At 43.6% G+C, this 12581-nt stretch overlaps 1 protein-coding gene across 1 annotated transcript in view; it reads left to right on the plus strand.

Annotated features, from left to right (window-relative positions):
• The window catches only part of LOC138675535 (A disintegrin and metalloproteinase with thrombospondin motifs 2-like), a 705150-nt gene that overhangs the window by 603258 nt on the left and 89311 nt on the right, over positions 1-12581 (plus strand). The window contains exon 18 of the mRNA XM_069763862.1: positions 9840-9972. Coding sequence (XP_069619963.1) covers positions 9840-9972 — 133 coding nt within the window. The remainder of the gene's footprint in view (positions 1-9839; positions 9973-12581) is intronic.

Consider the following 12581-nt stretch of genomic DNA (forward strand, 5'->3'; position numbering starts at 1 on the left):
ATGAACCTTATCCCCTTGAGAAAGCGGCGCGCGTTGGGGGTCGCTGTCTGGCTGCGCCCTTCCCTCCTCATCCCTCCTGTGGTAAGCCAACTGGTTACTTTGACTATATAGTGAATACATGAGGCTGTTATTTGTGCTTCATGAAATCATTATTTGACACCTGACTTGATGAGTGTAGATCTGCTTTGTATTATACCTCCATTGTCTCTTCAGTCTGCGTCCAATAGATACTGCAGAACAGAATCAGGACGTAATGATGTCAACTACCTTATCACTAGCAACCTAAGTGTTTTTTTAGAGGAAATACATAGGAGACTCGGTCAAGATATCAAAACACGAAGTTTATTAACAAAAAATATTAGTAACACTTAAAACATAACTGGTACAGACCCAAACCCAACAGGACATTTTGCACAATATTGTCTTGCCATGCTACACGTCCAATATCAGAATCAAAATAGGCAGCAAACTGGTACCGCATGTGGCCAACTTCAACAGTTGACTGCAGCGGGTGATGCTGGTAATCTGGCAATGGGTTTGCAACTGGTTCATCCAGTTCAATGTTGGGTCGCTCCTTAGCCATTATGTAATTGTGGAGAACCACAAAGGCTTTGACCACCTCATCGACTGTCTCCATTTTTAGATTAATGGCTGTCGCGACAATGCGCCATTTTGAAACTAGAATCCCAAAAGGTACACTATACTGTTCTTCGGGCCCTGGTCAGTCTGTAGTTATAAATCCTTTTAGTGTGGTTCAAGTCCCGACTGGAATATGGCTTCAGTAGGTTTTCACACATCTGAAAGGCCTCATCCCCAACCATAACAAATGGCATCGGTGGGCCTTGAGTGTTGGGGAGAGGTTGTGGCAGTGGAAAATTAAAATTTTTTCCATTCACACACCGTCCCATATTCGAGTTCTTGAAAGTCTGTGAGTAATTCCCACAGCCAAAAGCTCCAATGTCCACGGCGATGAAGCGACAGTCCACATCTGCTATTGCCATGAGCACAACTAAAAAATATTTTTTGTAGTTGAAGTACTCCGATCCAGTTCTGGCAGGTTTGATAATGTGTGTGTGCTTTCCATCCACCGCTCCCAAACAGTTGGGGAAATCACATACACTCCAGAATTTTTCAGCAATTTCAATCCACATGTCCTCCGTGGGTAGGGGTATAAACTCATCCTGGAGAACATTCCACAAAGCCCAGCAGGTGTCCGCAACTATTCCAGACAGGGTGGAAATTCCAAGCCGATACTGAAAGTGGAGGGATAATAAGCTCTCTCATGTTGCCAGAAATCTGAAATAAGAATAAGAAAATAAATTTACAATCAATTCCATTTATGGTGGTGTTTAGCTAAAGACCTAAAGGAAAATACAAATACATGGCAGACCAATAATAATTATGACTGGCATTTGCTTCGAATTATTACGTACCTTAATGTAACCAGGAGACGTTCATCTGCTGGAATCACTCTACGGAGCTGGGAGTCCTGTCTCCGGATGGCTCCTTGGACACGACCAAGCAATTCCTGGAAAGAGTCTTGAGACATCCTGGTATATTCGGGGAATTTGTCCGGGTTGGCATTAAGCTCGCATAGCATGTGGTAGGCTCCACGGCTCTCCCGGAGTTCAATAATGGGGTGTCTCCAAAAACGCCTATGCCGTGTCCTTCTCTGTTGTTCTGTATTTCTTTTTTTGCTCCCAAGCAAACACACAGGCAAGAAACCGCTTGATACTTAAATCCAGGTTGAAATAAAAGCTCTCCATGCGAAGATCCATCATGACACAGGATACAGTAGCAAATTGTGAAGATTTCAGCAGTCCAAGGGTCTATATATAGATATCCCATAATGTACGCCCACTGTAGTCCCATTGGCGGTGTCTGTCTAGATTTTGTTTCTGTTAAATTTTTCACCATGCGTACAAAAAATGCAAACGCATGCAAAACACATGGAAAAGCTTGAAAATGCTGCGTTTTTTAAACGCATGCGTTAACGTATGCGTCTAAAAAATGCTGCGATTGTACGCGTTTCAAAGCAGTTTTTCCTTCATTTGCGGTTGCAGTTTAAACGCTGCGGTTTCTCACGCAAATGTGAAACTAGCCTAACCCTACATGCTGGCCAGAATTTATTAGGAAGCTCCACTTTCTGGTATGGAGCAGGAATTGACATGTACACTGTGTTACCTGGCATGGGGACCTTGCTTCTTGCCTCCAGGCATGACATCACCCCTTAGAGGGAGGCAATGTCACCATTGCAACAGGACTCTGGAGTGCCACATAATTAAATCATCTACATATACACATTGTTTATATCCACTGTGCTTGTCAACCAGTGCTACTGACCGCTTTATTTACGGGTTAATTGTCACTACTCTGCCCTCATCCTTACTCTCTGCCCAATTTTCTATGTATTTTAAATGTGTGCATTTTTCAAATAAAATCTTTTGTGTTTTTTAAGATTATGTAGCATTGACTCAGTGTTCTCTTTGTATGCTAAGGATATAGAGTTGCTACCAGATATACGCATTGGGCTTAAAGGTACATATTTATGCACATATCAGTAACATGATTATTTGGAGATTTTTCTTGCTATATATACAGGAGTATGTAAGGATGAACAGTGGCATGAGAAACAGAAGTATCAAGACACAGAAAACAATTTTATCTATACAGTGGGGAAAAGAAGTACTTGATAGGTGTACAGTAAGTATTTGATACACTGTTAATTTTGTAAATTTTCCCACCTACAAAGAATGGAAAGGTCTGTAATTTTTATCGATACGATCACCAATGTCCAAATAAATAAAGCTGGCACTTCCAAATACAATATGAAAAACAATGGTCACCCAAAGTACAACGAAGAGATCCAGAGTAGCGTAAATTAAGGCTTTTATTGGAAAACTTTATAAAATGCATAAAAATGCCCAAGCACCCTAACATAAGGTGGAGGCTAAGTGCAGTACATCATTTGGTTATATCAATTGCACGGTAGTGGTTCCATAATAACATATTCACTCAGTACATCTCTAGCTGCCTAAGCATGCCCATAATACAAAAACTGTGCCAATGTACATAATCAATTCAATTCAAGCTAAAAATAATAACCAGAAGATCGCATTATGTGATTTTAAATCATTAGTTGCATTTTATTGCATGAAATAAGTATTTGATCATCTACGAACCAGCAAGAATTCTGGCTCTCACAGACCTGCTAGTTTTTCTTCAAGAAGCCCTCCTGCTCTGCACACATTACCTGTATTAATTGAATCTGTTTGAACTTGTTACCTGTTTAACAGATACCTGTCCACACACTCAATTAATCACACTCCAACCTCCCCACCATGGCCAAGACCGAAATGCTGTTTAAGAACAACAGGAACAAAATTGAAGTCCTGCACAAGGCTGGGATGGGGTACAGGACAATAGGCAAGCAGTTTAGTGAGAAACCAACAACTGTTGGCACATTTATTAGAAAATGGAAGAAACCCAAAATGACTGTCAATCTTCCTCGGTCTGGGACTCCATGCGGAATCTTGCCTTGTGGGGTGAGGATGATTCTGAGAGGTCAGGAATCAGCCCAGAACTACACAGGAAGACCTAGTCAATGACCTGAAGAGATCTGTGACCACAGTCTCCAGCCATCATGGATTAAAATCCTGCAGTGCACGCAAGGTCCCCTTGCTCACACCAGCACATGTTCATGTTTGAAGTTTGCCAATGACCATCTGGATGATCCAGATGAGGAATCGGAAAAGGTCATGAGGTCGGATGAGACCAAAATAAAACTTTTTCATATCAACTCCACTCGCCGTGTTTGGAGGAAGAAGAAGGATGAGTACAGCCCCAAGAACACTGCCCTAACTGTGCAGCATGGTGGGGGAAACATCATACCTTGATGATGCTTTTCTGCAAAGAGGACAAGACAACTGCCCAGTTTTGAAAAGAGGATGGATGATGTCATGTATTGTGAGATTTTGGCCAACAACCTCCTTCCCTCGGTAAGAGCATTGAAGATGGGTCATGTCTAGGTCTTCCAGCATGACAATGACCAAAAACACACAACCAGGGCAACTAAGGAGTGGCTCCGTAAGAAGCAGTTCAAGGTCCTGCAGTGGCCTAGGCAGTCTCCAGACCTGAACCCAGCAGAACATTTTTGGAGGGAACTGAAACTCAATGTTGCCCAGCGACAGTCCAGAAATCTGAAACCTCTGGAGAAGATTTGTACGGAGGAGTGGGCCAAAATCTCTGCTGCAGTTTGTGCACACTTGGTCAAGAACTACAGGTAACATCTGACCTCTGTAATTGCAAACAAAGTTTTCTGTACCAAATATTAAGTTCTGTTTTTCTATTGTATCAAATACCTATTTCAGGCAATAAATTGCAAATTTATTACCGTATATACTCGAGTATAAGCCGAGATTTTCAGCCCATTTTTTTGGGCTGAAAGTCCCCCTCTCGGCTTATACTCGAGTCATATACCCGGGGGTCGGCAGGTGAGGGGGAGCGGGGGCTGTGTAGTTATACTTACCTGCTGCGGCGCGGTCCCTGCAGTCCCTGGCTTCCCCGGCGCTGCAGATTCTTCCTGTACTGAGTGGTCACATGGCACCGTTCATTACAGAAATGAATAGGCGGCTCTGCCTCCATAGGGGAGGAGCCGCATATTCATTGCTGTAAATGATCGGTAACTGTGACCGCTCAATTACAGGAAGAAGCTGCAGCGCCGGGGAAGCCAGGGACTGCAGGGACCGCACCAGGAGCAGGTAATGGGAGCGCAGCGCTGCGCGATATTTACCTGCTCCTCGCTCCGGTGCGGCTCCGTCTCCAGCGTCCTCTAGCAGTGACGCTCAGGTTAGAGGGCGCGGTGACGTAGTCAGTGCGCGCCCTCTGCTGAGCGTCAGTGCTGGAGACGGAGCCGCACGAGGAGCAGGTAAATATTGAAAGCGCCGGCGTCCTGAGCGAAGACAGGTGAGTATGTGATTTTTTTTTTTTTTATTGCAGCACCAGCAGCATTATATATGGAGCATCTATGGGGCCATAATCAACGGTGCAGAGCAATCTATATGGCACCGCACAGCGTGATAAGGAGCATCTATGGGGCCATAATCAAAGGTGCAGAGCAATATATATGGCACAGCTTTATAAGGAGAATCTATGGGGCCATAATCAACGGTGCAGAGCAATAAATACATGGGGCACAGCTTTATAAGGAGCATCTATGGGGCCATAATCAACGGGACAGAGCAATATATACGGCACAGCTTTATAAGGAGCATCTATGGGGCCATAATGAACAGTGCAGAGCAATATATATATGGCACAGCTTTATAAGGAGCATCTATGGGGCCATAATCAACGGGACAGAGCAATATATACGGCACAGCTTTATAAGGAGAATCTATGGGGCCATAATGAACAGTGCAGAGCAATATATATATGGCACAGCTTTATAAGGAGCATCTATGGGGCCATAATCAACGGTGCAGAGCAATATATATATATATATATATATATATATATATATATATATATATATGGGGCACAGCTTTATAAGGAGCACCTATGGGGCCATAATCAACGGTGCAGAGCATTCTATATGGCACAGCTTTATAAGGAGCATCTATGGGGCCATAATGAACGGTGCAGAGCATTCTATATAGCACAGTTGTATATGGAGCATCTATGGGGCAATAATGAACGGTATGGAGCATCTATTTTTATTTTTGACATTTACCAGTAGCTGCTGCATTTCCTACCCTAGGCTTATACTCGAGTCAATAAGTTTTCCCAGTTTTTTGTGGCAAAATTAGGGGGGTCGGCTTATACTCGGGTCGGCTTATACTCGAGTATATACGGTATGCTAAAAATCATTCAATCATATGATAAAAATTACAAACCTCTCCATTCTTTGTAGTTGGAAAACAGCAAAATCTGCAGTATATCAAATACTTAATTTCCTCACTGTAGGTGTGCTTGCTGATGAAAACATTTAAAGGGAAGCTGTCACCAGGATTGTGCACAGTAACCTACAGTGTCAGGTCGGCGCCGTTATACTGATTAAAATGAAACCTTGGTTGATGAAATCCATCTTGTGGTTGTTGTTTAATCTTTATTTTCAGTTTTGTTAATGATATGCCCGTGCTCCGGGGCGGCCTGTGGGGGTCTTCATATGGTGCTGCTCTGATTAGGTATTCACCAGTATGGCTTCTGACAGGTCACTGATCCTTCAGTGACCTGACCCCTAGTTTACATAATGAATATTATATATACAGTACAGACCAAAAGTTTGGACACATCTTCTCATTCAAAGATTTTTCTGTATTTTCATGACTAAAAAAATTGTACATTCACACTGAAGGTATCAAAACTATGAAATAACACATGTGGAATTATATACTTAACAAAAAAGTGTGAAACAACTGAAAATACATATTATATTCTAGGTTCTTCAAAGTAGCCACCTTTTGCTTTGATTACTGTTTTACACACTCTTGGCATTCTCTTGATAAGCTTAAAGAGGTAGTCATCGGAAATGGTCTTCCAACAGTCTTGAAGGAGTTCCCAGAGATGCTTTGTACTTGTTGGCCCTTTTGCCTTCAGTCTGCGGTCTAGCTCACCCCAAACCACCTGTGGAGGCCAGGTCATCTGGCGTTGCACCCCATCACTCTCCTTCTTGGTCAAATAACCCTTACACAGCCTGGAGGTGTGTTTGGGCTCATTGTCCTGTTGAAAAATAAATGATAGTCCAACTAAACGCAAACCAGATGGAATAGTATGCCGCTACAAGATGCTGTGGTAGCCATGTTGGTTCAGCATGCCTTCAATTTTGAATACATCCCCAACAGTGTCACCAGCAAAGCACCCCCACACCATCACACCTCCTCCTCCATGCTTCACGGTGAGAACCAGGCATGTAGAGTCCATCCGTTCACCTTTTCTGTGTCGCACAAAGACACGGTCGTTGGAATCAAAGATCTCAAATTTGGACTCATGAGACCAAAGCACAGATTCCCACTGGTCTAATGCCCATTCCTTGTGTTCTTTAGCCCAAACAAGTCTCTTCTGCTTGTTGCCTGTCCTTAGCAGTGGTTTCCTAGCAGCTATTTTACCATGAAGGCCTGCTGCACAAAGTCTCCTCTTAACAGTTGTTGTAGAGATGTGTCTGCTGCTAGAACTCTGTGTGGCGTTGACCAGGTCTCTAATCTGAGCTGCTGTTAACCTGCGATTTCTGAGGCTTGTGACTCGGATAAACTTATCCTCAGAAGCAGAGGTGACTCTTGGTTTTCCTTTCGTGGGGAAGTCCTTATGTGAGACAGTTTCTTTGTAGCGCTTGATGGTTTTTGCCGCTGCACTTGGGAACACTTTCAAAGTTTTCCCAATTTTTCGGACTGACTGACCTTCATTTCTTAAAGTAATGATGGCCACCCGTTTTTTTTCACTTAGCTCCTTTTTTTCCCATAATACCAATTCTAACAGTCTACTCAGTAGGACTATCAGCTGTGTATCCACCACACTTCTGCACAACACAACTGATGGTCCCAACCCCATTTCTAAGGCAAGAAATCACACTTATTAAACCTGACAGGGCACACCTGTGAATCAAAAATAATTTCCAGTGACTACCTCTTGAAGCTCATCAAGAGAATGCCAAGAGCGTGCAAAGCAGTAATCATAGCAAAAGGTGGCTACTTTGAAGAATCTAGAATATAAAACATATTTTCAGTTGTTTCACACTTTTTTGTTAAGTATATAATTCCACATGTGTTAATTCATAGTTTTGATGCCTTTAGTGTGAATGTACAATTTTCTTAGTCATGAAAATACAGAAAAATCTTTGAATGAGGTGTTTCCAAACTTTTGGTCTGTACTGTAGATTGGAAAATAAAATAGTCCTCCAGGATGGTGCCGCCGCCTATCGTCGATCGCCTGTACCTGCGGTGCCATCTTTGATGCGGAAATTTATTTTTTTCTCTACCAAGATGGCACCGACGGTGCCTGCGCAGTAGCAGCTATCGGATCACAGGTAGCTGCTACTTTGCAGGCGTGTCTGGGGCCATTTTCAAACAGATTTTTTTTTAATGAATAGAAGGATAAGATCAAACAAAATAATTATATGCACAATAGATATGCGATCAGGCTGTAGAGCATGTGCCACCTACGGTACCTGCCCACAGAAGGGCTTTTTCTTTCAAAACTGTATAATATTCATTATGTAAACTAGGGGGCAGGTGACTGAGGGATCAGTGACCTGTCAGAAGCCATACTGGTGAATACCTTATCGGAGCAACACATGAAGACACCCCCCCCCCCCCCCCACACACACACACACAGGCCGCCCCGGAGCACGGGCATATCATTAACTGAAAGCTGAAGATAAACATTAAACAACAACCACAAGACGGATTTCATCATCCAAGATATCATCAGTATAACGGTGCTTACCTGACGCTGTCTGTTGGTTACTATAGAGCAAAAAAAAAGATAAGGTCTGCACCCACTACCACGTCAGGAATGGTGCAAAAGTATAGAGGTAAGTGCCACTGATAACACAAATCATATAAGAAAAAAAGCACCAATAAATACCAAATATAAAAGCAACAAAATTTATTAAATATATTTAGAGTAAGAACACAAAATAAACAAAAAGGGAATGTGACAGGGTGAGCGAGAAGCAGGGTGAGCCGGGATCCCCCGGAAGAAGGCTTAAGCGCCGAAACGTGCGTTGGGGACGGTGGCACCTCAGAGCTCCAGTGTTCACCTAGGTACGTACTTTCATTACTTGATCCTTTTGTGGGTCTTTTTTCGCTCTCGGTGTACAGGTGGTATACAGCCCCCCACACTTTCTTTGTGCATATATGTATCTCTGCACATTGTATCGGTTTATCTAGCCCTGAGCATAATCTACTGCATGTGTATGTACATACCTGAGGGAACCTGTCTCTGTTTGGTGCCACCTGCTTCTGGCTCACCCTGTCACATTCCCTTTTTGTTTATTTTGTGTTCTTACTCTAAATATATTTAATACATTTTGTTGCTTTTATATTTGGTATTTATTGGTGCTTTTTTTCTTATATGATTTCTGTTGGTTACTATGCACAATCCAGCTGACAGGTTCCCTTTTACACTGCTTTACCTTCTGCTTGCAGTACCAAGATTGGTAAGACCCTCACATTTACTCTGTTGTATTGTGCTGATGAATTTATGGGATACTGTGACTTCTGGATTTGCCTTACATTCCTTCCGTGTTTTAACATATAACTGTGAATACGGTTTGTTGTTCAGTAGTAAGCATGTACAGTATGTGAATGTGGCACAGTATTGGAAGAATTACAGCAAATATGTCATCATATTTCTCAACGCAAGCTATATAAATATATATAATAGTTCTTTTAGACCTGATGGAGCTCTTGCTTTCCAAATCCAGGTGCAAAGGTAAACTACTAGAAGTGAGGCGCTTGCATCATCGTCCTTCTGTACAGTTTTCACTGCTGACGTTGTGCATGGTGCTGCCAGTCTATATTAACATTGCACAGTGGAATCGCTTTCGATAGTAGTAATATTCCAAGCAGGTTTACTTGAGTGAAATGTGATATCTCATATAGTGCAATACTGTGTTATCCTGAACAAGCATGCATAGTGCTAAACCTATAGGAAAACTGCTGTACCACTAGGTGTGAATGGTGCTGTCCTGCACTAATAGGAACGAACATAGATTTCTTAGAAATTTATATTTTATTTTTTTAATTCTTGTAATCTGATTTTAGTACCATATGTAAATGTGAAGGATTATCATAATGCATTTAGTCCAAAAGTTTCAACTAAGAAATCATGTCCTCTTTCAGGCAATCAGTTTACAAAATACGGATGTCGAAGGAAATCAGACCATAAAATGGTGCACAAGAAGTTATGTGAATCTATTCCAAAGCTGAAACCCATTCGCAGAGCATGTAATCTTCAGGAGTGTTCACAGCCCATGTAAGTTCTTATCTGGAGTGTCACTTTTCTAGAATTCACTTAATATTCCTCTCTACAGTATTTTTCATATTTTCAGCGATTTATTGAAGGGGTTGTCCAGGTTTAAAGAGAATCTGTCACCCGGTTTTTGCTACCTCATTTGAGATCAGTAGAATGTAGAAGCAGAGACCCTAATTTCAGCGATGTATCACTTACTGGGCTGCTTGCTGTCATTCTAATATAATCTCTGTTTTATCTGCTGCAGATCTAGCAGTTCTGTGAACGCTGTATAACCCCGTCCACACCACTGAGTGACAGCTTTCTGCTCATGCACAATGTACACAATAAGCTGCCAATTAATGGTGGGGGTAGGGTTGTTCAACGCTTAGGACTACCTGGCAGTAAGTTTACTAGTCCTCTAATGATAATCTCCTGCTGATAAAACAGTGATTTTTGTCAAAGAAGCCCAGTAAATCACACATCCATGGAATCAGGGTATCTGCCTCTACTTTATGTTGCTTTCAAATTAGGCAGAAAAAAAGCTGACTTTTAATTGGCTATAGGACTACACTATCTCCTGTAGCTGCAGTTGTTTGCTCCCTCTATGCTGCAGCTGCAGTTGTTTGCACGTTCTCTCTGCAGCTGCAGATATTTGCTCCCTCTCTGCTGTAGCTGCAGTTGTTTGCTTCCTCTCTGCTGTAGCTGCAGGTGTTTGCTCCCTCTTTGCTGCAGTTGTTTGCTCCCTCTCTGCTGCAGTTGTTTGCTCCCTCTCTTCTGTAAGTGCAGTTGTTTGCTCCCTCTCTTCTGCAGCTGCAGTTGTTTGCTCCCTCTCTGCTGCAGCTGCAGTCGTTGTTGACGGAATATAGTGGTGACACTATAACAATAGCACACGTGACTGTTTCAGTTAATCAGTGGGGTTGAGAGCCCTACTGATGTAGACACTAGCCACTGAAGTCATTGATTGAAATCACCGCTGCAGCCTGTCATCAAAGGCTGCACTGGTAGACAGACGGGGTGGAGAGGGTAAGTATTGGAGTGTTATTTTCTTTTTTTATCAGTCCTAAGTCCAATGAAAAGTTAAACCCAGTGATTCATGCAGCTGCAGATGTTTGCTCCCTTTGTGCTATTGCTACAGTTGTTTGCTCCCTCTCTGCTGCATCTGCAGTTGTTTGCGCTCTCTCTCTCTGCAGCTGCAGTAGTTTGCTCCCTCTCTGCTGCTGATGCAGTTGTTTGCTCCATCTCTGCTGCATCTGCAGTTGGTTGCTTCCTCTCTGCTTCAGTTGTTTGCTCCCTTTCTGCTGCAGTAGTTTGCTCCCTCTCTGCTGCAGCTGCAGTTGTTTGCTACATCTCTGCGGGAGCAGCAGTTGTTTGCTCCCTCTCTGCTGGAGCTGCAGTCTTTTGCTCCCTCTCTCCCTCTCTGCTGCAGTTGTTTAATCCCTCTCTGCTGCAGTAATTTGCTCGCTCTCTGCTGTAGCTGCAGTTGTTTGCTCCCTCTCTGCTGTAGCTTTAGGTGTTTGCTCCCTCTCTGCTGCAGTTGTTTGCTCCCTTTCTGCTGCAGTAGTTTGCTCCCTCTCTGCTGCATCTGCAGTTGTTTGCTCCCTCTCTGCTGTGGCTACAGTAGTTTGCTCCCTCTTTGCTGTAGCTTTGGGTGTTTTCTCCCTCTCTGCTGCCCTTGTTTGCACCCTTTCTGCTGCTGCAGCTGCAGGTGTTTGTTTCCTCTCTGCTGCAGCTGCAGTGGTTTTTTTTCTTCTGTGCTATAGCTGCACTTGTTTGCTCCCTCTCTGCTGCAGTTGTTTGCTCCCTTTCTGCTGCAGTAGTTTGATCCCTCTCTGCTGCAGCTGCAGTTGTTTGCTTCCTCTCTGCTGCAGTTGTTTGCTACATCTCTGCTGTAGCTGCATTTGTTTGCTCCCTCTCTGCTGCAGTTGTGTTCTCCCTCTCTACTGCAGTAGTTTGATCCCTCTCTGCTGCAGCTGCAGTTGTTTGCTTCCTCTCTGCTGCAGTAGCAGTTGTTTGCTCCCTCTCTGCTGTAGCTTCAGGTGTTTGCTCCCTCTCTGCTGCAGTAGTTTGCTCCCTCTCTGCTGCAGTTGTTTTCTCCCACTCTGTTGCAGTAGTTTGATCCCTCTCTGCTGCAGCTGCAGTTGTTTGTTCCTTCTCTGCTGTAGCTGCACTTGTTTGCGCCCTCTCCGCTGCAGTATTTTGCTCCCTCTATGCTGCAGTTGCAGTTGTTTGCTCCCTCTATGCTGTAGTCGCAGTTGTTTGCGCCCTCTCTGCTGCAGTTGTTGCTCCCTCTCTGCTGCAGTAGTTTGCTCCCTCTCTGCTGTAGCTACAGTAGTTTGCTCCCTCTCTGCTGTAGCTACGGGTGTTTTCTCCCTCTCTGCTGCCGTTGTTTGCTCCTTTTCTACTGCAGTAGTTTGATCCCTCTCTGCTGCAGCTGCAGTTGTTTGCTTCCTCTCTGCTGCAGTTGTTTGCTACATCTCTGCTGTAGCTGCAGTGGTTTGCTCCCTCTCTGCTGCAGTTGTTTTCTCCCTCTCTACTGCAGTAGTTTGATCCCTCTCTGCTGCAGTAGCAGTTGTTTGCGCTCTCTCTGCAGCTGCAGTAGTTTGCTTCCTCTCTGCTGTAGCTGCAGTTGT

Source organism: Ranitomeya imitator, chromosome 4, assembly GCF_032444005.1.
Source record: "Ranitomeya imitator isolate aRanImi1 chromosome 4, aRanImi1.pri, whole genome shotgun sequence".
Taxonomy (NCBI): domain Eukaryota; kingdom Metazoa; phylum Chordata; class Amphibia; order Anura; family Dendrobatidae; genus Ranitomeya; species Ranitomeya imitator.